Source organism: Rhinolophus sinicus, chromosome 11, assembly GCF_057876585.1.
Source record: "Rhinolophus sinicus isolate RSI-liver-muscle chromosome 11, RSI-T2T, whole genome shotgun sequence".
Taxonomy (NCBI): domain Eukaryota; kingdom Metazoa; phylum Chordata; class Mammalia; order Chiroptera; family Rhinolophidae; genus Rhinolophus; species Rhinolophus sinicus.
The window spans coordinates 23393225-23417142 of NC_142511.1; the positions used below are offsets into that span (position 1 = coordinate 23393225).

Below are 23918 nucleotides of genomic sequence, written 5' to 3' on the forward strand. Positions count from 1 at the left end.
GTTCCGACATTTGCTTACTGGTCTGGATGGAGAGCGCAGGGACTGGGCCCGTACCCAGCCTCATGATGGTGCCTGACACATACTAAGCACTCATGACACCTCTTTGAAAAATGACCGGAAAACTAGTAGTGCTCCCTGCCCTAGAGTCTTTGCTGGTGTTTTGCCCACCCCACACCCCCATGAGTGTTGTCATTGCCCCTGTAATAGTCCTGCCAATACTTCAAGGGTGCAGACGGAGCACCTCCTCCTCCAACTCTCTCCCCACTCCCTCGCTGTCCACTAGCTCCCCACTGGCCTGCGAGTTCCCTGCAGGCAGATGGCCCAAGCTTGTCCCTCTTTGAAGCTCCAGGCTTGGCCCCAGCCTTCTGACCCCGGCCCCCACCTCTGGCACACAGCCAGGCCTTATCAGCACTGACAGCGTTGGGGAGGAGGGAGGGGATTCACTTACTGGTCCGAACTTGCTTCCACTTCCCTGCAGGTGGAGTGCGAGCTTGCAGGGTGTATTTGGCAATGGGGCTGTGGTTGTCGAAACCACGGCTCCAGCTGAGCTGGACAGTGGTGTCGCCAATGTCCCTCACCACCACACCTCCCGGGGGACCTGGTGGACCTGCACCAAGAGGTAAGAACACTGTGAGTCAGAAATGGACAGCTTCAAATTTGAGTCAACCTCCTCCACGCTAGTTTGGGCTGGTGCAGTACCAACAAGGGGCAGCAGAGGGCGCCATAAACACACACCTGGGTGAGAGGGCAAGGAATGTGGGCAGTGAATGAGGAATGGTGGTGCCTGCTGGTGGCCATGTATCCAAGGCTGGAGGAGTCACAGAGACCCTCATATAGGGATGTCTAAGCTCTGAAAACTTGTGGCCTGAGCAAAGTTCGTGGGATGTGTTTTGGAATGGATTTTTTAAATTTTGGCTTGGGAAGAATATTCTCTTCATTTAGGGCCTGCGAAGACCCACAGGATAAATTTGGCTCAGGACCTGTCAGAAGCCCTTCCCAACAGCTTCCAGGGAGAAGAGGGAAGTTAGGGAAGGAAGGTCAGAATAGCCCTGAGGGAGTGGGGGTGGGGGTGGGAAACCCCGTCACCTCGGACCAGGACTGTGGCCTCCTTGGACGCACTGTCCACCACTGTCTGAGCCATGCACACGTACTTCCCGCCGTGGCGCAGCTGGGCGTTCAGGATGGTCAGATCCCCAACTGTCTCCTTCTGCGCATGGGGAACAGGATGGGGACAGGTCAGGGGACCTGGCTCTGGCTAGTGCAGTGAGCCAAGGAGACATGAGGCAGGGCTCGATGGCCCCTGCTCCATTACGTCCAGGGTCCCCTCTGCATCTCAGTGTTCCTATCTGTTCAATGGGAGGCATCAGCTATTCCCTACTTAGTACCACTGGGGACTAAACAACAGTTTGTTTCACAAGACTGTCTTCAATGGTCCAGGTAAATGATGTCATTTGTGTTGAGGGACAAGATGACAAGAGCAGTCTTGCTGGGTGCCTGGAATCCCAGGCTTGTCCCTAACCTCTCCTAAATGCATGGACTTTGTTGGAATGGAATCCAGGGAACTGCCAGTCTAAGGGACGGTCGTTATGAATCCGAAGATGAGCTGGCCATGGTTGGCATTCCTGAGGGAAAGGCTTTGGGGGTGATGGTTAAGGACATCTTGGGTCCCCTGACTATCTAGAAGGAGGGAGAAGCCCCAGGTTCTCGGCCTGAGGCCTTACCACACTGGCCCTGCGGTAGTGGCCCCCAGGCTTATCGGAGTCAATGGGGAGGTCATCCAGGGTCCAGATGAAGGTGAGGTCCATGGTGGGGTCGTGCGAGGCGTGGCACTGCAGAGTCAGATTGTCTCCCAAGTGGATGTCAGCGCTTGAGGGAGCTAGAGTGATCTTAGTTGCATCTGCCAAAACACCAAAAACCAAAAAACAACACACACACACACACACACACACACACACACACACACACACACACACGACCCCTGGGTGAATGGAGTGAGAGCGTTTGTCCTAAGTCCCAGGAATGAGAAGAGGCCGTATGGCCAAGCATATCCTGACCTCCCAGCAGCCCCAGGAGTGTGTGGGAGGCAGGCAAGACTAGATTCTGGATGGTGGCGAGAGGCTGGTCCCAAGTGAACTGTATTCTGGGGTAACCTCCAGACCAAACTAGGAGGAATGTGGGAACACAGGGCAGGATGGCAGGGGGGATGGTGCCCCTAGGTGGCTAAGCCCACCAACCTCAGTTATACCACACCCCTTACCTCGCACAGACAGGATGCCAGTGCTGTTGGCTTTGCCCATGAAATTCTCAGCAAAGCAGGTGTATTTGCCTTCATCTGACCGACTGATGTTTCTTATGATCAAGGTGCCATCTGGAGTGACAGTCACTCTGCAGCAAGGACAGAGCAGATCTGGCCAACCCAGGGACACCCTGTAGTCTAGGAAGGGACACATCTCCAAGGAGAATGAGGGGGAGGAGCTGCTTGGGGTGGGGTGTAGGTTGTACCTGCTGCTGTTGACCAAAATCTCGGTGCCTTTGCTCCAGAGCACCACGGCCTTTGGGGCTGCGCGGGGCTGACAGGGGATAATGACTTCTCCCCCTCGGGCTGCAGGGATCAGACGCCTTACAGGATTCAGCCTGAAGTCGGGAGCCAGTGCTAGAAGGAAAGGGGGGTGTCCCACAGTCACCCAGGGAGTCATAACAATACCTGTTGGCCTGGATTAAGACATTAGCTGACCATGTGCTAAGCATCTTACGTCTCCTCCATGGTGAATCCATGAGTGACTCTTAACACCATCAAAATACACCCGGAATCCAGCCCCTTCTCATCACCCCACTGCTCTCACGCTGCTCCAAGTCACCAAATCTGCTAGACTATTGAGAAGCCCCCTAATTGGTCTTCCTGTTTCTGTACTTTCTATCTACAGTCTCTTCTCCACCCAGCAGTTAAGAATATCCTTTCCAAAATGTGAATCAGGAACTCAGGATGGAGTCCACCTCCTCACAAGGACTCACAACTAAGTCTCCTCCTCTCCAACCCCATCTCGCTCCACTCTCTCCCTTACTCATTGTGCTCCAATCACGTGGGCCTTTTTTGTCCTTTGAAGATGTCACTTTTCCCCCCGCCTCAGGACCTTTGCACTGGCTGCACATTTTGCTTGGAAATCCCCCACATCTTCACACGATTGTCTCCTTCTTAACATTCAGGTCACATCTCCAAAGTGACTTCCTCAGGGACATCTCCCTTAACCATCCCATCTCACTGGCCCACCTCACTCCTACCGTTCTTCTGGATCTTCTTTATACTGTATTTTTAATGGCTGTCTGAAATGATCTTATTTAATTATTTGATCTTGAGTTTATTTGTCCCTCTCCACTGGATTTTAAGACACTTGAAGGCAGAGGCTTATCTCAGGAGGTACTGAATAAATATCGGTTGAATGAATGAGTGAATGAGTCTTTTAAGCCTCATTACAACTTGATGAGGTATCACTCTGTCCATTTTACAGATGAGAAAACTGAGGTTCCATGAGCTCAAGGCACACAATAAGAATCCTAGCAGCAGCTGACACTTACTGGGCACCTATTATATATTATGCTTTACCTCTATCATCTCATTGAGTCTCACAAAAGCTGTATGAGGGCAGGACTACTGCCACATTTTATAAATCAGTAAACTGAGACACAAAAAGATTAAGTAATTTGCAAAAGGTCACATAGCCAAAAAGGGGCTGGGTTAAACACCAATTTAACTGATTTGGTTGCCAATGACTTTTGCCGTCTTTTCTTCACTGTAGCAAACATTTAATTTGTCTGTGCCAGACAAGGAACAAGCCAGGGACCTTGTCCTCTGGGAGCTCTCAGTCTAGCGTCTCATCTCCTTTCTTAAATCCCTGAGTTCTACTCAGAAGCTGCAGGAAAACTTCCAAGGTGTGTTTTGTGTTCAGAAACGCTGCAACTCAACTCCTAGCGCCCCACCCGTGTCTCCTTGGGGATGTCCCCAGCCTCCCTGGGCCCTTTACCTTGAACGGCCAGCTCGGCACTGGCGTAGATGGTGCCATGCTTGTTCTCTGCCACACACTGGTACATGCCTGAGTCCTCCAGGCTCAGCTTGGAGAATCGCAGGTCCCCGGCCAGCACCTCTATCCGGGTCTGTGCAAAAGAGTCCCGCCCAGGGTGAGGCAGGGGCATCGGGACCACCGGAGGACCAGGGTGGAGGGGCTCACAGGGGTGGGTGCAGTGGACACTCGAGGCTGCCACTCCATCTAGGAGGGGGTTTACATGTCCCGTCCCATCTCAGGGCTGCCTTTAATTCCGGGACTCGGAGATTTCCCAGGCCTCCCTAAAATGAGCAGACTGACGCCAGAGGGACAAGATGACCCACCTCAGCACCACAGTGTTTTGTGTCTGAGTTGTGCCTGGACCCAGGTCTCTGGATCCACCAGTTAAAAGTCTATCTAGTTGACCAGTCTGTGGCCATGTGCCTCTGGGTCGGAAAGAAGCCTCTAGGACCACCCTAATTTGCCCAGAGGGCCTGCCAGTGGTGGTGGTGGGGCATCTGGGGAGTGAGGGAACCAGGTGAGTAGAGGACAGTTGGCATGAGGGAGGAAGCCCCAGGTCTCCTACCTGGGGGGCCAGCGGCTCCCCGTTCCGCAGCCAGCGCACTGTGGGCCGGGGTTTGCCGGCGGCAGCGCAGCCCCAACGCAGGCTGGAACCGATGTCAGCTTCCATGTCCGAGATCACCTTGAGCCACTCCGGCTGGGCTGTGGGAAGCAAGGGAGAGAGACGGGGTGAGCAGGGAGGAGCCTGCAGCTCATTAAACAAGCCGGAATTGCAGGGCTGCAGTTCCGGTACCAGACAGCAGAGGGCGCCACCAACAGTCTGGGACGGGGTGTGGCGAGAAGCAGGCTTGAGCAAGTTAGCACTTTGAGCCTGTGCCGTCACAGTGGCTGTTTTAGCGACTTAAATAATTCTAAAACCTTCCATGTGTTTTCCGCACCTCCGACTGAAGCTCTGAGTTGGCCCCAGCCCAGTGAAATCCTGGGGCCAGAAGGCTTGAGCAAAGGACTTCCCTGTCTCCTCCCTGACTTTTGGGTGGACTTCCTCAGGGACAAGGGTGATGAAGGCGGGCGAGGGTGACCCAGGCTCATACCCTGCACGATGATGCGGCCCATGACACTGTCTCGGCCCCTGGAGTTCTCCGCCTCACACTCATAGGTGCCCTCGTCCTCGAAACTGACGTTGGGGATCTGCAGCGTGGGCTCGGCTGTGGCCCACTGCGGGGACAAGGAGCCGTCCACTTTGCTCCACTTGATTCTGGGGACGGGGCTGGCGCAGGAGACAAAGTCAGAGGGGGTTGGGATGAGCTGGACACACTCCCCTGTACGCGCAGCTCCTGGAGCTCTGACTCTCAGGCCTTCCTGAGATGCTGGGCAGGTGGGGGTGGGGAGCAAGGCAGCTGCCCCACGGCCTGGGAGGAACCCAGAGAGGAGGGGAGGGAGGGAGGCGCCTCTCCCAGGCGGGCTTGGCGCACAGGCAGGGAAGAAGCAAGAAGTAGGTCTCCCCTCTCCCCTCCACTCCCCTGCAGTAATTGGGACACCAGTGAAGTCGGTCTTCTGTTGGTCTGTAACCCTGAAGCTGACTTGCCCTCTCCACCCCTACCATGCACTGGCCTCGGTGCCTCTCCTGGGCTTGCCCTCCCCAGCAGTGGCCGTAACCTGGGTCTTAATGGGGCCCCTCCCCCCTCCCCCCAACAGGGTCTTGCCTCTACTTTCTAAAAGGGCTACAATTATTAGCAATCTGTGAACTAAAATGGACTGAGGTATCAGTGAGTCTTAAAGAGTTAATGTATTGCCTTTCCATGTGCTTTAAATATGGATTTTCTGGAAGTCCAATAATTTTCCACAAAGCAGGGGGGCATCCTGGGCACCCTCAAACAGCAGGAGATATTTGTGGTCACTCATATTACAAACATTTACTGAGCATCTGCTATTTGCCTAGCCTTGTTCCAGTGAGTCCTTTTTCTGGGAGAGCATGATTTCTATTGTAATTTTTAAAAAGATAACTGTCAGCATCCACAGAACACTTATTAAATGCCAGGTACTTTTCTAAGCACTTTACATATATTAACTCATTTAATCCTCATAACAACCCATATGAGGTAGGTACTATTATTATCACCATGTACAAATAAGGAAACTGAGGCACAGAGCGCTTAAGCAGGTTACCCAAGGTCTCTCAGCCAGCAAGTGAGAGAGCTGGGATTTGAACCAGGCAGGCTGGGTTCGGGTTGGTACACTGCGCTGCTTGTCTCCAGCCTGAGGTGTTACGGAAGCTGTCATGCATTGATGAGAGGACCCAGTGACCCAACATGTGCCAGGCCCCTGGCATGCGTGAGGCCTCACCAGAGCTAGTGCTGGGTCAGCGGTGCTCACTGCTCACTGTGGGCCTGGCATTCTGCTAGACCCTGTGAGGGATACCAAAATGACTGAGTGCTGACCCTTCCTGCCCTCTCTCTCTCTGGGGTCACCTGTGCGCAGGCCTGTTCCCTCTCCTTCACCACTCACTTCCCAAAGGCAAAGCACTCCAGGGTGACCTGCTGTCCCACCAGCGCATATGTCTCTGCTGGGAACCGGGCCTTGATGCTGGGCGCAAAGAGCCTGGGATCTGGAGAGAGAAGGGTTTTGCAGATCAGATGCCAGGGGTCCAGGTCAGGTGCTCCTGTGCGAGGGTCTCAGCACAGCTCAGAGCTAACTCCGTCTTCACGCACTTTCCCCTTGGGGATCTGGAGGGAAAGTCTGAGCCTTGCAGCAGGAGGGCCCAGGGGTCCAGGCCCCGGACCCTGTGCCCTGCGAGCTCTTCACAAACTCTGAGGGGAAAACTCCTTTTCCAATACCCACCGACCCTTTCTGCTCGCTCCTCCCAGCCGTGCCCACTGTCCCTGACCTTCAGCAGCCAGGTTGAGCTGAGCGAACTTGCTGAAGACGCTCTTGGTGGAGAAGTCCATGTGGCTGGTAGCCAGGCAGGAGTAGTTGCCCAGGTCGGAGGCGTTGGTCCGGGCGATGTACAGGTTCCCTGTGGTCTGGGACACGAAGTGACGCCCATCCGTCGGGATGAAGTTGGGGAACTCGTTGAGGAGCCAGCGGTAGGACAGGCCTAGGACGTGGGGGGTTTGGGGACAGCAGAGGACGTTGGGCTAACAGGGCAACTATGGGTGGGGCCCCAACATGCTGGTGGGATCTGTAGACCCTGTCCTGAGACAGCCCCCATGCTCTGATCTGGGGCCGAGGGGAGACCTAGGGGGATATGCGACTTTATTCCTGCCCTCAGGGAGCGCTGTCTTAGGGAAACAGCCCCTCTGGGACTTCTGAGTCTGAAGGAGGAGGCAGGGCACCAAGCTAGAAAATGGCAGATCCTTAATGACATTTAAGGTTGGGGACTGAGGGATCAGTACTTCCAAGAGTCACTTACCACCTTTTATTCCATCCCTCCGTTGCTGAGCTGGCTAGAGCCTCTCCTGTGCCCTCTGTCTAACCGTGGACCAGAGTCCCGACTCACCTGGGTAGTGGGCAGGTGGGTTACAGGGCAACATCACCCCCCAACCTTCATGGGTTTTCACTGGGTCTCGTTCCTCCTTGGAGAATTCCTGCAGAACTGGAAGTGAAGACCAGGTGGCACCCAGGAACCATTCTCCAAGCCTGCCCCCCCCCCCCCCCCCAGCTCAGCTTCCATGGGAAGTCGTCACCTGCCCTTTCTGGACATTTCCCCCAATCCCGTCTCCCCCGCCCCCAGAGTGTCCTGGCACCCCATGGGTCTCACAGCCAAAGCGCAGCACAGCCTCCCTGCTGATAATGGTGCCCACTGGGTTAGACGCCAGGCACTGGTAGACGCCAGCATCCTGTCCTTTGGTGGGGTTCATGATGACCAAGTTGCCCCCCACCAGCTGGTGGCGGGAACCTGGCTCCAGCTTCATCTCAGTGCCGTTCATCTTCCACCTGCGGCAGGGGCAGAAGAGGCCGCCCTCCTGAGTCCTGCCCAGCGGGACCGAGCCCAGCCATAGGACTGATGTGAGGAAAAACCACACAGATGCCCAGGGCCTCCCAGGACCCACCGTGGGGGGTGGGGGGAGTCTCACCTATAGGTGGCAGGAGGGCTGGCCCGGGCATGGCACGCCAACGTCACCTTCTCCTCTGTGGATTCCTCTGGGAATAGCAGACTGAGGGGCTGGTCTTCAAAGACAGGCCCAAAGGTGGCTGGGGATCCCCGGGCTGAGCTCCAAGCTGCAGATGGGGACACCACCAGAGGCCTCAGGGCTTGGGAGTCAGCTGAAGCCTGGCCTTTGGGGCTGCACAGTTCAATAGGACTTTCTGCGATGATGGAAAGGTTCCATTTCTGCACTGTCCGATATGACAGCCACTAGCCACTGCTATGGAGCCCTTGAAATGCGGCTGGTGCAGCTGAGGAACCAAAGTCTTAATTTTATTTAATTTTAATTAATTAAAATTTGAATTTAAATAGGTTGGGCAGCCCCTGTCTGGGCATGTTAGTTCAGTCAATCACCCATCCTACACTCAGGTATTGAGCACCTGCTGTATACATGGCACCAGGCTATGTAGACTGTGTTGCAAGAATGAGTAAGTCACAGTCCCTCTTCCTCAAGGAGCTTGCAGTCCAGGGGAGGGAGACAGGAAACTGCCAGTACAAGGCGGTAAGAGCCACTGGAACAGTTTAGGTTCAAGGTGCAGGGGCCCCTCAGAGTGGAAGCAGGTGACACTGTCCTGGAGCTGTCAGGGAGATCTCATGGAAGAGTTGATCTGCAAGATGTGAGATGGGCCTTGAAAGATGCATGGGAAGTCACTGGCCAAGAGGGTGTAGAGAGACTATGTGTCCCTGGAGCCTGGTGTCCCTTCTGGGCCAGTGTGTCTCAAGAAAAAGTGCCTGGGCTCTGAGCCTCTTACCAGTTCTTCTAGAACCCTTCTGAGCCCCAACATCTTCACCTGAGAAATAGAAAGAACATGAACTCCCCTCCCAGGGTCCATGGGAGGGTTCAGCCTGCCACAAGGTGTGTGCTCAGAAAATGTCTGCTGGGTAGGGTGGGGGTTGGGGGAGGAAGGAAGGCTTTATGGTGGGTGGATGGTGTGCTGATTGCCTTGGGGGCATTTTTATAAAATTATAATGTGACAATTCAAGAAAGAGAGGCCCAGAAAAGGGAATGACTTGCCCAGGGTCACAGGGCAAGTCTGTGGCACACACAGGTCTAGACGCTGGTCTCCTGAATTTGCTGAGCAAATGGACATCTCATGTGCAAACGGAGTTTCAGGCCTGGCTCCTCCCGGGGCAGATGCCTCTCTCCTCATGCACCATTGCCCAACCTCATCAAGTCAGGGGCCCCGGGGCACAAAGGGTAGTTTCACACCTGCCTTTCCACAGGGTTGGGGAGTGGGCTCCATTTGCTGACTCATGAGGGTGGGCACACTTTGCTTTTGTGGTGCCAGGCAGGGCCAGGCCACTCCTAATCGCTCCTACCCCTCAATACAGCTGATTTCTCGCCCTCTGGTGGGTCATGGGGGGTGGGATTCCCATTAACCAATTAGTGCCTCCTCTGCCAGTGCATCCAGCTGTCAGCCCTACTCCAGGGGTGGGGAGTGGGTCTCTATGCCACAGCTGAGGCCCAGCCCTGGACCCCTGGGAGTGAGGGCAGCTGTTAAGCATCTCTCAGAATGAGGAAGGAGGCAGGGCTCCCTGAAATGGCATCCCCCCCCCCCCCCCATCACTACCCTTCACTGCAGCCCCAGGCCTAGGAGATGGAGGCTGGAGAGCCCAGCTTAATCCCAAGTTAATGATGGTAGTGGAGGGGAAGGACCCCTGCCCCAGCTGGGACTGCGCGAGGGGAGGGAGGGAAGAGAGGGGTGGCACAGGCAGCCAGGCTGCTGGGAACCACCGTGCACAATAGCAGCTTCCAGTAACTGTCTGAATGGTGGGGGTGGCTGAGTGGGCCCAGGGCACACTGATGCTTTCAGACTGGCTTTCTTCCTGTAAAAGCTTTCTGCTTTGCACTCAGCCGTATACACACCCTCACCCCAATAGCCACATATGCGCATGTCCACACCTCTTACCTACACGACTTCCTTACGTGCACACACATCACACACACATACCTTGTTTCCCCGAAAATAAGACCTAGCTGGACAATCAGCTCTAATGCACAAAAATTAATATATGACCCGGTATTATACTATATTATATTAAATGTATATTATGTTATATCATATCATATTATATTAAAGACCAGGTCTTACATTAATTTTTGCTCCAAAAGACACATTAGAGCTGATTGTGTGGCTACGTCTTATTTTCGGGGAAACACGGTACATGCAAACCTCTCTAAGCTGCTCCAGCAGTCAAATACACACATTTATATACACATCTGTTCCCGTGCACACACAGCTTGAATGTCCATGTGCACTTATTTGTGTGCACATATCCATGCATTCATAATAAGAAAAATTATGAGTGCTTACTTGTTATCGGATGTTTCCTTTTCACTACCTCTTTACCAGATACCGTGTTTCCCCGAAAATAAGACCGGGTCTTATATTAAGTTGTGCTCCAAAAGATGCACTAGGGCTTATGTTCAGGGGATGTCATCCTGAAAAATCCTGCTAGGGCTTATTTTCTGGTGAGGTCTTATTTTCAGGGAAACATGGTCATTCCTGCGGTTTCCTCATCTGACTAATGTGGAACCTGAGCCTTGAACGTTGACTCACTTGCTCCAAATCACACAGCAAGAAGGGGCAGAGCGAGGGACTTACATCCTGGCCAGCTTCACCCCATAGCCAGCATCCGCAATTGCAGTGGCCATGGTTCTTGATTTCAGTCCCCATCGGGACCACCAGAGGCCTTGTTCCACCCCAGAGGTGCAGGGTCAGGATCTCCAGGAAGGAGGCCCAGGAATCCAGCTTTTAAAAATGCCTCATGGGCATTCTTCAGGGCAGCTGGCACTGAGAGGCATTGCACTGTGCTGTAGGGCCTTCTGCACACATTCGTCATCCCCCCAAATGTAGTGCCTGCCCCTCCATGCAACAACTTGTTCACATCTCCACCCTCTCAAATGCCCACAGAAACACCCTCAGTCTCTCCACACCTTCCTCTGCAGACACACACACTCAGGCAGACTCACTGCTTCCTTGCTGCCCTTGCTCCACATCTGCTCTGCGTCTCCCTGGTTCTCTGTCCTGGCAACTCTGCTCCCCAAACACAGGCATGGGGAGCCTTGCAGGGGAAGGTGATGTGAGCGATGTGAGCGTGGAGGGGAATCCCCACTGACTTCCTTGCACCGGATGCAGCCCCAGGTGAACAAGGAAAGGGGCGCTGTGGCACCTTAGTGGGAGGAATGGGAGTAAGTGACAGGATGTTCCACGCCTGTGTCTGGAGCTCTGCAACGTGGCAGGCCAGGCCGCCTCGCCCTCGGCTTTCCTGCAGCTCTGGATCTAAGGATGCTGGAGACTGACCACTCCCCTTGTCTCAGATGATGGGGTCCCAGCACTGAACTGGCCCAGGCCCCTCTCCTCTGATCTCTCTGGGGTGGGTGTCTCCTCTGTCAGTGTGTGTGGGGGGGGTTCCCCAACCCAACAGCTCCTCCAGACCAGGTGGGCCCTGGCACAGGCGGTCAGGTTTGGGGGTGGAGGCTCCTCCCACCCTCTGGGTCATCCTAGGTTCCAGCAGCCTCAGTGACTTAGGTGCAGGATTGGGAGGCAGTTAGGCCATAATGAGAACATCTGAAAGTATTGCCAGCGGAGTCCTTCCCTGGTGAGGCAAGAACCAGAACGTGCAGGCTGCAGCCTTGCAGGAAGGGGGCGGGTGGAGTCTGAGGTGGCTAGGTCTCCAGAAGGATGGTGTAGGGCGGTATTCCTTCTCACCATGCAGGCTTTAAGGAGAAAAGAGCCGTCTATTGACTTGGGCTAGGGGTCAGGGCAGAGGGGTGAAGAGTGGTCCCAGCGGGCCCCTCAGAGTAGCAGCAGACAGCGGCTGCTCCCTCCAGCCATCAGACAGGCACATGCTCGAGAGTCCAGCTACCTGGGCCTCTCTGCGGGGGCTGCACCGCCCACTTCACCTCACCCTCCTCCTGTCAGTCCGTCCTCCCTTCTTCCCACCTCACAGCACCCCGGCAGGAGCGCCTTTGCTCGAGTCCCTCTTGCCTTTTGCCTGGGCCACCCCGTGCTCTGCCTCTGCTCTTCCCAGATCCTGTTTCACGTTTGCTCGCTCTGCCAGGCTGCAGAAGAACCGTCCCAGGGCTTTGTGGCACTGATCCCTGCCTGCTCATGGCAGGGACCCCAGAACAGCACTACCCAACAGAGCTCTCTGTGACAATGGAAACGCTCTGTAATCTGTGCTGTGCCATGTGGCTATTAGCCCTTGAGATCTGGCTAGTATAACCGAGGAACTGATTTTAAAATTTACTTTATCTTAGTTTTAATTGTCCCTTGGTTATTGGCTGCATACTGGACAGAGCACACTTACAGGCAACTCCTGGTTGATAGTGTGGAGATCTGGTTGTACCAATAATCTTGCTGGGTGACCCAGGGCAAGCCACTCACCTTCTCTGATCATGTTTCTTTCATCTATAGTATGGCACAGACTCAGTCCCTCTCTAATCTCAAAGGGAAGGTAAGATCCACAAACAGGAAAATTTTGGCCAGGAAATGGCCTCAGAAATGTAAATGCTATAGCAATGCAGAGTCAGTAATTTCTTCAATCATCAGCAAAATCATAGCAATGATACAAGATACAAGCATCCCTGCTGGGTTGAGACCAGAGGAACCCCCTTACCTGGAGAAGAGATAAGGACCACAGCCGCCAGCAGCAGCAGGTGTGACTTCCTCCTGGGGGTTGGCCCCATGGTGGGTGTTCTGGGCGGAAGTGGAGAGCAGAGCCCAGCGGGAGGTTGAGAAGGACCTGGGGAGGCCGAACAGGGGAGGACCCTGAGCTGAGGCTCGCCCCTCCCCGCTGGGAGTGCTGGCAAAGCACTCGTCCTTCCCAGGGCCCCAGGGGAAGGGGCGTGGCTATTACCCAGGAGCTTCCCCCCCATCGCCCTCCCTCCATCTCTCCCCCCCAGGGCTGAATGCCTCCTACAGGCCGCCTGGGAGTCTGGCTCTGCCCTGCAACCTATCCCCTAGCCTTCCACCCGGCAGCCAGCAGGGTGCTGCTCAGGAAGTGGAGCAGTGACTAATTGGGAGTCAAGGACCACCTGCTCACTCACCCCTAATAGCTCTTGGTGTGGGTCTGGAGGAGAACAGGGCCTGGGGCTGGGTTTGGGGAACGGGTAACATCTTCCTCTAGCAATGGAGGCCCAATTCTCCTGCCCCTCCCAGACAGGCCTTTGGGGCTGAAACAGTTAACGCAGCTCCCAGAGGAGCCTCCCTCTCGCACAGAGATGGGCAGACTTGGTTAAATCTGAGAAGCTCTGGAGAACCTGTTCCTTGGGGTGGGGGGCAAAGACAGCAGGTCAGAGCCCCCTCCGTCAGTCTGACAGATGGAGGTCTCATCTTTAGAAGCAAGGGCAGTATCTAGTCCCCATCTCCGGTGGACTTTCTGAGTTCTGGGGGGAATGCGGGATCTTAGGGGCCTGCTTTCCCGTTATTTGGGTGAGACTGGCTCCCTGGGCTCCCAAGGCTCCCTGTCAGAGCTGCCACAGCGCGCCGGATAACGCAGCTGCAGGTCTGCTTCTCTGCCCTGCCTGCTGGCTTTGCAGATACCTAAGAGCAGGGGGGGGTCTGGGGCTCAGGTGAGAGAGCCTGGCTGGGGGCTCTTCCACTAACTGGCTGCAAGACCCATGCCATCTCTGGATCTCAGTGTCCTCATCTGTAGAATGGGTGCTCTCTAACTCTGCTTCCAGCTCTGAGAGTGCAGGGCTGCTGAGGGCCTGGGAATGTGTTCCCTGGATGAGGGCGGGGAAGGGGAGAAGGCAGACTGCAGATGACCTGAGACTCTGCGTGGGGTCAGTGCAGGGTCTGAAAACCAATGCAAGCTCAGAATGTCCCAGTCTTCTCGCTTCATTCTCTTGGAAAGAAAGTCCCCCAAAACTTTTAAACCTCAATGGTTGGTCATCGCACAACCTTTTCCTGCCTCCTTAATAGTCACAGTTGGTACCTGAAGAAGCTGGGAGGAAGGAGGGGAACTGTCCCCAGAGCCTGTCATGGAGGATGTAGGCTGAGGTGTAGGGTGTTTGGGGTGGGGGGGAGCGTGTAAAGAGATAGCACTCTCTCTCCCACCCCAACTCATATTCACTTCCTGTTGTCAGGAAAGGGGGCGCGGGGTGGGGGCACCTATCCATGACTACCTGCCCCTCCCTGTCCTTGCCACTTTCAATTCCAGACTTGAATCCGGAAATGTGGGCTTCCAGTCCCTGTGACATTCCCCCAACACCCCTATCTCTGTCTTTACTTATGTGCCTCCCTCCCTTACAATGCCCTTCCTAGACAAGGCACACTCATCCCTCACTGCCCCATTCGGATCTCACCCCCGCCAGGAAGCCCCTAAGATGCCCCATGTGCACACAGTTAGAATTCAGCTCTGTTCTTGACTGCACCTGTGGTGCCCTGCCCACAGAGTCACGTCTGCCTCTAAAGAAGGTTGTGAACTCCCAAAGGGAGAGACCATGTCTCTTTCATCTTGGTATCACGTGTGCCTGGTGAAGCTCCTTTTCTGGCACATTTAACTGTTTGAGGACAGCTGTGTTCTGTGCCTCCGGGAGCCAGTGGGCATACCCTGTCACACTCACCCTCACACGGTGGCACCCAATAGACAGCTGGTCGGTTTGACCAGTCTTCAGTGCTCCCCACAGCAAACACACGCACTCTTCTCACCCTCACACACTCTCACACATTCTCACACACACACACATCCTCTCTCACACTCATCTTCACACACTCACTATTTCACACACAGTCTTACATACACACTTAGGTGCAGGGTCTGCACAGTGTTCAGTCATGGGAAAATCTGGAAGTATAGCCTTGGATGCTGCAGGAACGCAGGAAACGCTCCTCACAGGGCCACTGGGGCTCTGTGACCGTCTCAGGCTTTGACAGGGCTCATCTCCTAACAGCTTTGTGAGCTGGGACAAGGTATTCCCCTTGGTGGAGCCTCAGTTTTCTCATGTGCAAAGTGGAGATCATGGCACTTACTTTGCAGAGGTGTTCTGGAATGTTCCATGAGGTAGTGGAGTGCCCTACAGTGGAAGTCTCGGGGTCACGGGGGATGGGACAGAGAGAGGATGGGGCTCCAGACCACTTCCCACACCAGCGAGAGCAGCTCCACTTACGTCTTGCCTTACCTACTGGATTTCCCTAAGAGGTTCCCTTTAAACGAAGGGTCCCACAGTCCCAGAAAGTGTGAAGACGCCCCCTTGGGACTGGTGTGCCATATCCCAGTCTGGCACAGAGAACTGCTCAACCATCGTTTGCTTCTTGCTCTTTGTGTGCCTGTCAGTCCTGAGAGCTTAGTGACGGGGCAGGGTGCCGGCTAGCGAGGAGCTTGGGATCCAGGCACTGTCCTGCGTGAGCCAGAGCAAAGCACAGACGGACGACCCAGGGGTCCGCTGCTGCTCCCAGAAGTGCTGGCAGAGCGGTGGTTGTGTGCGTGTGTGCGCGTGCATGTATGTGACGTCTGTGTGTATCTGTGTGTCTCTATGACCCTGTCTGAGTGTGAGGCCTGGTCTTTGTGTCTCTATGTATTGCATGTGCCTCTGTGTGCCTGTGTATGTGCGTGTGCGTGTATGTGAGTGTGTGTGTCTCCCCGCCTGGCACAGGGCATGAAGACCCAGCCCCTGCTTCATTTCCCTGTGACCCACCAGGAGGCCTACACCCTGGATCACTCACCTTTATACCACAGTGGTCAGAATTATGTTTTATCACTTACCACAGGTAATTACCATCCTTCCTGGATTACCCAATTGCACTGTTTCTCCTAAACTTTAACTTAACCCAGACTTTTATCAGTCACCTCTGGGCTCACAGGCCCTGGGCATCCCTGGGACACAGACCTGCAGCCTCAGAGGAGACATGGGTGTGGAAGAGGTTGGGGGAGGGGCTGGGGTCCAGGAGCACCTGGAGTTGCCCTTGGGGAGCACTAGGGATGAGTCAGCCCCATCAGGTGTACAACAAGCTCCACTATGTGCTAGGCGTTGTGTGAACACACACACACACACACACACACACACACAGAGTCTGGGTCAAAGGTTGGAGCTTATTGCCTCCCTGAAGAGGAGGCAATCGGCATGCAGTCTTGCCTTGCGTCCATTTTCATTCCAGTGTTTCTTACCATGTGCCAGGCATTGTGCTAAGCCCTGGGGAGACAGTAATACAAATGGTCTTTTTGGAGCTCCCTGACCAACTGAGTGCCACGGAGGATGTGCTCATGAGCTGCATGGGCCAGTCAGCTCCTGTACCATCCGCTCTATGACTTATTCTAGAATGCTCAGGATGGAGGAGGTCTTTTGTCAGGAGCAAGGCTGGAGTGGAGCTGTGCCAGGTCCAGAGCTGGCCCCATGAGCCCTGAGCCAGCCAAGCCTGGCCCAGGCCAGCTGCACTGGTACAGGCGGGCACAGGCTGTCACCATCAGGGGCTGGTCCTGTGAGGCACCAACACATGGGGGTGCAGGCTGCTTGGGGGTTCACGGCTCCAGGGGAAGCTGCCTAAATGGCTGGGCCCAGGAAACAAAGGGCCGGGAAACAACTGGGAGAGGGAAGGCTGAGAGCTGGACTTCAGCACATGACAGGGTTTGCTGGGCTCAGGATCCCTGCACAGAGCCAGTCAGAAAAGGAAAGATACACTCTGCCCAAACGCTACCGCCTGGGATACCCAGCTCCTGGCCCCTGAACCTGTCTCCTCCCCGTCCCCAGTGGAGATGTGAGCACTGAGGGCAGCTTTCGGATGCGGTGGTAGGAAAGGGGGGAGTTTGGGGTCCAGTTGAGGGCAGAGACTAAGTGATTTATTATGAGCTGACAAGTTCTGGAGGAGCCCCTCCGCTCCCCTCCCCACCATCTTCCGTCCTGCAGCACAGCACACCGGTTAAGAGGGCAGACTCTCAGCCAACAGGCCTCTCAGCCAACCGGCCTGGCGCTGCCCGCTAGTGTAACTCTAGTGTAACTAACCACTATAACTCTTGTGAATACATTCATTACTTAACGTGTCGGAGCCGCAGTCTCCCATCTGCAAAATGGGGATGAGAAGGGTAGTAGCCAGCTCAGGGGACTCTTGTGAGGTCAGCACCATTCCTGGCCCTTTGTGAGCGCGTGGGAAAGATCAGGGCTTCCCAGTGAGGCCCCTCACAGCACTTGCCCACAGGCCTAGCACACGGAGGAACACAGCCGGCCACAGACACTTGGCTGAGTCAGGCTCACTGCTGCATAGTCACGGACATTCGGGCTGCACTCACGTGTGTTTAGGATACTGACAGATTCCCACCATCTCCCTGGGCAGGTGCCTTCCTTCGCTTACACCCCACAGGTACAGTGGGCCCAGGCAAGCCCCAGCAACCACACCACCCCAGATGAGGGCACAAGGACACACAGAGTCACACCCAGATGCCATGTGTGCAGGAGAGCACCTGGCTAGGACACGCACATGGGCACTCCCAAGCAGGTGCCCCCCCTGCCGTCCTGCCTGTGGGGGTCTAAGATGGGAGGGAGACTCTGCCTACGAAAGGAATTGCCATCTGGGATAGGACAGGGGTCTGTGGTGACCTGGTGGGGCTACCTGTCAGGGGGGAGGAGCTTGTAGGAGGAGGACCATGGCTGAGACGCCTTGGTTGCCTGGTGCCCTAAGCTGGAGGAGGTCCTGGGGGCAGATTTGGGTGGGGTGGGGACCTCTTTGGCCCCATGGGGACAGGGGAGCTGGGCAGCTGAGTCTCTTCTCAGCCGCCTTAATGTGCTCCCTCCCTCTCCGCCCCCAGTTTTTTCTGCAGCCTCTTTGTATTGGCAGCTGGCTCCCTGAGGCCCCAGTCCTGGCACTGCCGTGCCCTCTGGGGAGAACTGTGACTCCCAGCCTCAAGGATTTATATGAGCTTTCAGCCTTGGGTCTGACGGAGTCTGACCTTTGATCTGCAGTGCAGAGCCTCTGGCCCTCCTGCCCCTGCCCTCTCCCTTGGAGAGACCCTCAGTGGGAAGTGGACAGAGGGGAGAGACTTGCATCTCGAGAGGAACTGGGATAAGGAGCAAGCGCGTTGGACCCCTAGTTTCCTACTCTCCTGCCTGCTTCGTGTGTGGCATGAGGCAGAAGGAGCCAGGGCTTTGGAAGGAGGGCCCATTTTTGAGACATCAGAAGTAAGAACAATTGTTTCAGTTTGGTTCTGAAGAACTAAATTAGGAAGAAACATGGAGCGCAATTTTGCATGTTTCCTCACTCCCGTGGAGAGGAGACTCCGCCCAACTACCAGATAGTTTCCTGCTGGATAGTTCAGAGCCAAGCCTGGTGGGGGTGGGTTTGAATCTGCTCCCCGCTTCAGGCTAGTTTCTGCTCTGGGGTCCAGGTGAACTGCACCTCTTGGCCTGCACTGCAAGAAGGCCGCCCTAGCCAGACACAGGGTAGGGTAGCCTCTTGGTCTGTGAGGCTGGCAAACATTGAGAAGCGGTGGGCGGGAGCTGGAGGGGACCCAGCAGGTTTCATCCGATGGTGCCTGTGCGGGAGGGGGACGTGATGAAGCTCGTTAGAAGAGAAACGCACTGAGGTGTGCTGGTCTGCGTATGTCCTGCGATGCTGTACGTTTATTTGGGGGGAGAACACCACACGCCTTTGTTTTTGTTTGCATTCTCTTTGGGTAAACAAGGAAACATAGACCATTTTGTAGCAAGAGAACTCATTAAACCCAAGGAAGGATTTCTTGACTCCAGGATGATTACCAACAGGGCACAGAACCCACAGAAACTCCCATGATGTTCCAGGTTTGCAAAGCCCTGGGGGGGGGGGCAGGGGGGGTTTGTCCAGAAGGATGAGAGGTGGCCAGCAGGCAGGAGGGAATGAAAAGGATGTCTGTCTTCTTACATTTTCCTAGTAACCCCTACCTGTTACCATTTGAAAGAGAATAACCTGAGCCTGGAAGAAATTTACAGGGTCCTCTAGCCCAACCTCTATCTCCTGGCGGGACTGTTTCTAACCTTAGAGCTGACCCCAGTTTTCTACAGCCTTTTAGAGTCACCGGAAAGATTGTCTCACCTCAGGGCTCATCTTCCTAGTGAGGAAGTGCCTCCTGTATCTAATTCCAATCCCTCCAGTTTCCAATCCACAGAGCATATTCTTTGCTCTGGTTCTGCTTTTCCTGAGTATCAACCCCTCTTGCTCAACCCTCTGGTTCTGTCCTAGGACTCCCTTCAAAAATACAAATAGCACCCACACGCAGGCATAGATAGTCTTTGAGGTGCACTTTCTCACAAACGTTTAGCTTGAGGACGCTCTGGGGCAGGATGGAAGACGTGCACCCTCCAAACCACCCCGGAGGAATTGCCTCCCTGTGGCCTTAGAGAAAATGCCTTGAGGGCACCCCGTCCCGTGCTCTTGCGCCTGAGGAATACATTTGGTCCATCAAAGACAATGTGTGCAGCCATCCCATTGAACACCATCCACAGAGGCCAGTCCCACATGTGTCTATTTGAACAGCTGCTGACAGAGAAGGTGCTGGAATGGAGTTACATAAGAAGTGAAATCTGGCAGGGGGAATGGTGTGGGGGTAGGTTGAGGCCTGAAGGTGCAGTACATTTGATTAGGCAAGAAAGTGTGAGGGGAGAGAGCTTGGCCAGGCGGGGAGTGGAGGCTGGACGAGAATGAGAGAGAGTCACAGAGAAAGTGCACGTTGAGAGTCATGCTGAACACCGGAAAGACAGGTGGACCTTGGTGACATTGGTGTCATGGGCTCAGAGACCCCCTCCCCATCTGTCTCACCTCCTGCCTCCCTTTTGCTGACTGGGGACTCCTGATAGATCCTACACAAAATTAGGAAGAACTTTGACCTTGTGGCAAAAACCTGGCTTGAATGTTTCTGCAGCCTGGCTGGAAAGGGTTAACTAGAGTTGCAACCTGGGGAGGGCTTAGATGCTGCTGTGTCTAAGGGCAGAACTCTGTCTTCTCCAGGCCCGGAGTCAGGGCTCCATCTCCCTGCCCCACCCCCAGGAGCCCAGGTCACACCCGTCTCCCACAGGTGCCTCACCCTTTGCTGCCCGGTATCCTCAGTGGCTCATCTGGTCCCTCCGAGTGTAACTGAGAGGCAGAGTGGCTAAGTGGACTGAGGGTTAGGAAAAGAATCAGACTGCTTCCCAGGAGGTCACGAGGGTACTGATACACTGGGATACTGGGCTATTCCTGCTGCCGCCTCCCTCAGAGCAGAAGAAGGATGCTGGCTGGTCTGGGAAGGGTGTTTGGGGGCACTGGGGAGTCAAGCAGAAAGGAAAGTGTGGTACCAGTTGCAGGCTGGACATGGAGTGGGGGGAAGTTAAGGGCAGGTAACTTAGCTCCTGGAAACCTGTCCTTCTCCAGGGCTGTGAACACGGACTCACAGCCCATCCCATCCTGGTCTGTCTGGATTCTCAACCCTCCAAACAACCTTGACTGACAGCTTTTCCTCCTGGGACACAGGCTTGGCCCTCAGTGGTCTGTGGCTGAAGCACCCCTGGCTTTGTACCGAGTAGCTCTAGGATTCTCCTTCCACATGCGCTGTCTCATCTCACCCCCCTGCTTTGCTTCCCAGACCTTGAAGCCCTCCTGGAGAAGGCAGTGGGAGTCAGCTCTGGCTGGAGCTGCTTCCCCCACCTCTGGTCTGCATGGTGCTGGGGAGACGGTTGGCCCTGTTTTTCTAGACCCCCTAAACTGTGCCCTTCCCCCTCTCTAGTTCCAGCCCCTTTCCTTACGGAAAGCCAAACTTCATGCAAATCTTTCTCTCTTGCCGGTGAGGATGAGGGGGAGGGATTTGAGGAGAAGGTAAGGTTGGGGAGGAGGGAAGGGAAAAAAAGGAATTTCAGCCCCTATAGTCCCAGCCACTCTCCCTTAGGGATGTGACTTGCCTCAGTTTCTCCTTCCTGAGTCCCCACTCCTATACATGTCTTTGCCCAAACTTGTGCTCCACTGCCTCCTCTGTGAAACTGAAGCAACACTTTGCAAAGAGGTCACCCTGCAGAGGCAGACCCAGGGCAACCTCGAGTCGGGGCAGTCAGACTCATTTCCATTCAGGGACACTTATAGGCAGGCCAGGGCCCAGGGCCTGGCCTCCGGGACTTTCTGGTCCTGGACTGGGGGCCCAGGGCAGAGTCCCCAGCGCTGCCCTTTCTGCAGGCAGTTGCTGCTGTCAGCTGGTGGTGGCTTGAATTCCTGGACACACTCTGCTGGGGGCCAGCTTCCTGGCCAGGCTCGGCCTGCCAGGGCCCTGCAGGATGCCACCCACATAGACAGGGCGAGGGGACCTCCAGTCCCAGCGGCCACCACCAGGCTGGGGTGAGTAGTCAGACTGGACCCAGCCAGGCAGCCGGCCAGGGTTCCCGCCCTGCTTCAGCCCCTCCCAAGTTGCAAGGACACTGAGCGCTGAGCCCCTTTTCATAACAGCACCCTGGGGAGCCACCGAGAGGGAGGAAACAAAAGCGGTTGGCACCTACCTGGGGTGAAAGCAGGATCTGGGCTGGGGCAGGCGGGCGCTGCCCGAGGTGGGGAGCAGGAGCCAGCAAGCTGCCAGCCCCCTGGGCCGGCCTCCTTTCCTCCCTGCTCCCTCAGCTGCTCGCTGCTGTCCTGGTGTGGTGGCGGCCGCTGCGGTGGTGGCAGCGGCGGGTGAGGGCGCTTGTGTGTGTGCGCGCCCAGAGCCACTGCAGCATCTCTGCATCAAGATGTGCTCCTCCCTCTCCCGGCTCCGCTCACTGGCTGGCTCGGTCCTCAGCCAACGCTGAGGGGCCCTGGAGATGGCTTCCTCCTGCCCCCTCCCACTGCTTTCCTCGTCCCCACCCTCCCGGCTTTACCTCACTTGCTGTCACATAAGGACTAGGGAGCAAGCCAGGGCACCAGAACGCATGGGCAGCGCAGCTCTCGGGCTCGCTGTCTGGCCTGCCCACTCCCCACCCCCGCCAGCCCAGAGCTCAAGGGGCAGCAAAGGGGTGCGGTGCGCAGGGAAAAGAAAGTGGCTCTTGCTCTTCAAACCCTGGAGACCCATGAAGCCAAACTCATTGTTTCCCCAGAAATCTCCTGTTGGAGGAAGGGACGCAGATCAGAAACCCCAGCTTGTTGTGGGGGGCAAGTGGCGCGGAGGGGCTCCTTCCTCGGCCCACCCCCACATGCTCACTTTATTGTTTCCCTTCCTTATAAAAGTAACACAGCTCTTTGTCAAAATATCCACACATTAGAGGAAATTTAAAAATAGAAAAACTCCCTTAACAAATTTGAGTTACATGCTTCCAGGTTTACTATTTTCATGTATATAATTACATGGCTTATTAGTACTGTTTTATGAAAGGGATCACAAATCATGATTTGCAGAATATTTTTTAACTGTAATAGATCTTGGACACCTTTCCACATCAGTACTTATGGATCCAATCCTGTTTTTAATCAACCAGCAGCGTGATTCGCGAAAAGCTCACTTGATTGGGGGTCTGAATGTCTAAAGAGCAAGCTGGGCTCTGCTACTGATGGGCTGTGTGTGCCAGGCTAAGTACCCTGTCCTCTCTGAGCCTCACTTGGAAACTGAAGGGGTTCCCTGCCAGCTCTGAGATTCTAGATGCTCACCCAGGTTGGTAATATCTCTCCTGTCATGGGGAGAGGGCTGTGACCAGAAAGGCTGGGGCCTGGAGGTAGAGGGACCAGCCATCTGCGGCAGCAGTTAGCCCCATCAGGCTGTCACTGCTGTCTCGTCCCCCTCTGGTCCACCTGCTGTCCAGCTCACACAGGCGAGACCAGTGAGCAGTCCAGATGCTGAAACAGCTGGCAGGGCCAGGCTAGCCTCAGAGTTTTAAATGTCTGTACCTGTCAAGCCCGGAGCGCTGCAATGTGTCATCCTGAGTGGAGTGGGCACAAGGTTGTGGGACAATCCTGGCCCGAGTGGGAGGGCCTGGAAAAGGAGAAGGCGATGTGGTGTGGGGGAGGCTTCACTGCCCAGCCTCCAAGGCCCAGAATGCCTGCCCAAGTCCGATATGTCCTCCCCTCCTGTCCTGCCACTCCCCTCTTGAAGGGCTTTCCCAACTCGAGACAGTCTGCTTTGTTTCAGATGGAGAGACATCTGATTGTGCCACCATGTGTTGGACGACTTGGCATGCCTCTGTGCAAATCCCTCTAGGTACCTTCCATTTCCTGTCTCCTCTGCCCACAATGTCCTTTTCTGTCTGTCTTCCTGTGGGGCTGGCACGTGGGCCCTGAGCTCCTGAGGTGAGCCGTGCCCTCTGACACCACCCAGGTCAGCCCAGGCTCTGCAAAGAGGGCTTCCGAGTTCTCTCCAAGCAGGAAACGGCTACCGGGAGACCGGGTGGCACGTCTGCTGCCATCAGGCGACTGGTCAGGGGATTGGCTGACTCAGGGGCCAAGGCTCTGGAAATGCAAGGATTGCTTTAGATCAGGGGTGTCAAAACTTTTTTCAACGTTTTTTACCAAGGGCCATATGCAGTAAAATACACAAACAGCCGGCCACTCGAGGTGAAGTACGTATTGCCTCACCTGGTTTATTTAAGTAAACTAAATGTATTTTTGGAATTTGCTGCGGGCCAATTAACAATGGATTGCAGACCGCAGTTGGCCCGCAGGCCGCAGTTTTGACACCCCTGCTTTAGATTGAGCCAGCTGTCTTTGTGACTGTTTTCAGACAGCTGCTGCCCTTGTGGTGGGGGCTGGGTCCTTGGCGAGGCCCCAGTCCCCTCCCCATGAGTGCAGGTGACGTGGATCTCGAGGAGTTGCTCAGATACCTCT

The 23918-nt window shown here is 55.2% G+C and overlaps 1 protein-coding gene across 2 annotated transcripts in view; it reads right to left on the minus strand.

Annotated features, from left to right (window-relative positions):
- Positions 1-21892, minus strand: part of CNTN2 (contactin 2) — a 32376-nt gene extending 10484 nt beyond the window's left edge. The window contains exons 1-15 of one of the 2 annotated variants that reach the window (XM_019711454.3): positions 21632-21892; positions 12826-12951; positions 8132-8276; positions 7816-7991; positions 7555-7650; positions 6943-7152; positions 6564-6663; positions 5150-5325; positions 4624-4760; positions 4020-4149; positions 2503-2653; positions 2258-2385; positions 1722-1897; positions 1087-1207; positions 449-607 (exon numbers count right to left, since the gene is read on the minus strand). In XM_019711454.3, coding sequence (XP_019567013.2) covers positions 449-607; positions 1087-1207; positions 1722-1897; positions 2258-2385; positions 2503-2653; positions 4020-4149; positions 4624-4760; positions 5150-5325; positions 6564-6663; positions 6943-7152; positions 7555-7650; positions 7816-7991; positions 8132-8276; positions 12826-12895 — 1975 coding nt within the window. In that variant the 5' untranslated portion in view covers positions 12896-12951; positions 21632-21892. Of the gene's footprint in view, positions 1-448; positions 608-1086; positions 1208-1721; positions 1898-2257; positions 2386-2502; positions 2654-4019; positions 4150-4623; positions 4761-5149; positions 5326-6563; positions 6664-6942; positions 7153-7554; positions 7651-7815; positions 7992-8131; positions 8277-12825; positions 12952-20196; positions 20316-21631 lie in introns of those variants that run through there. The other variant, XM_074322268.2, reaches the window with a different exon arrangement.
- Positions 21893-23918: the final 2026 nt, after the last annotated feature.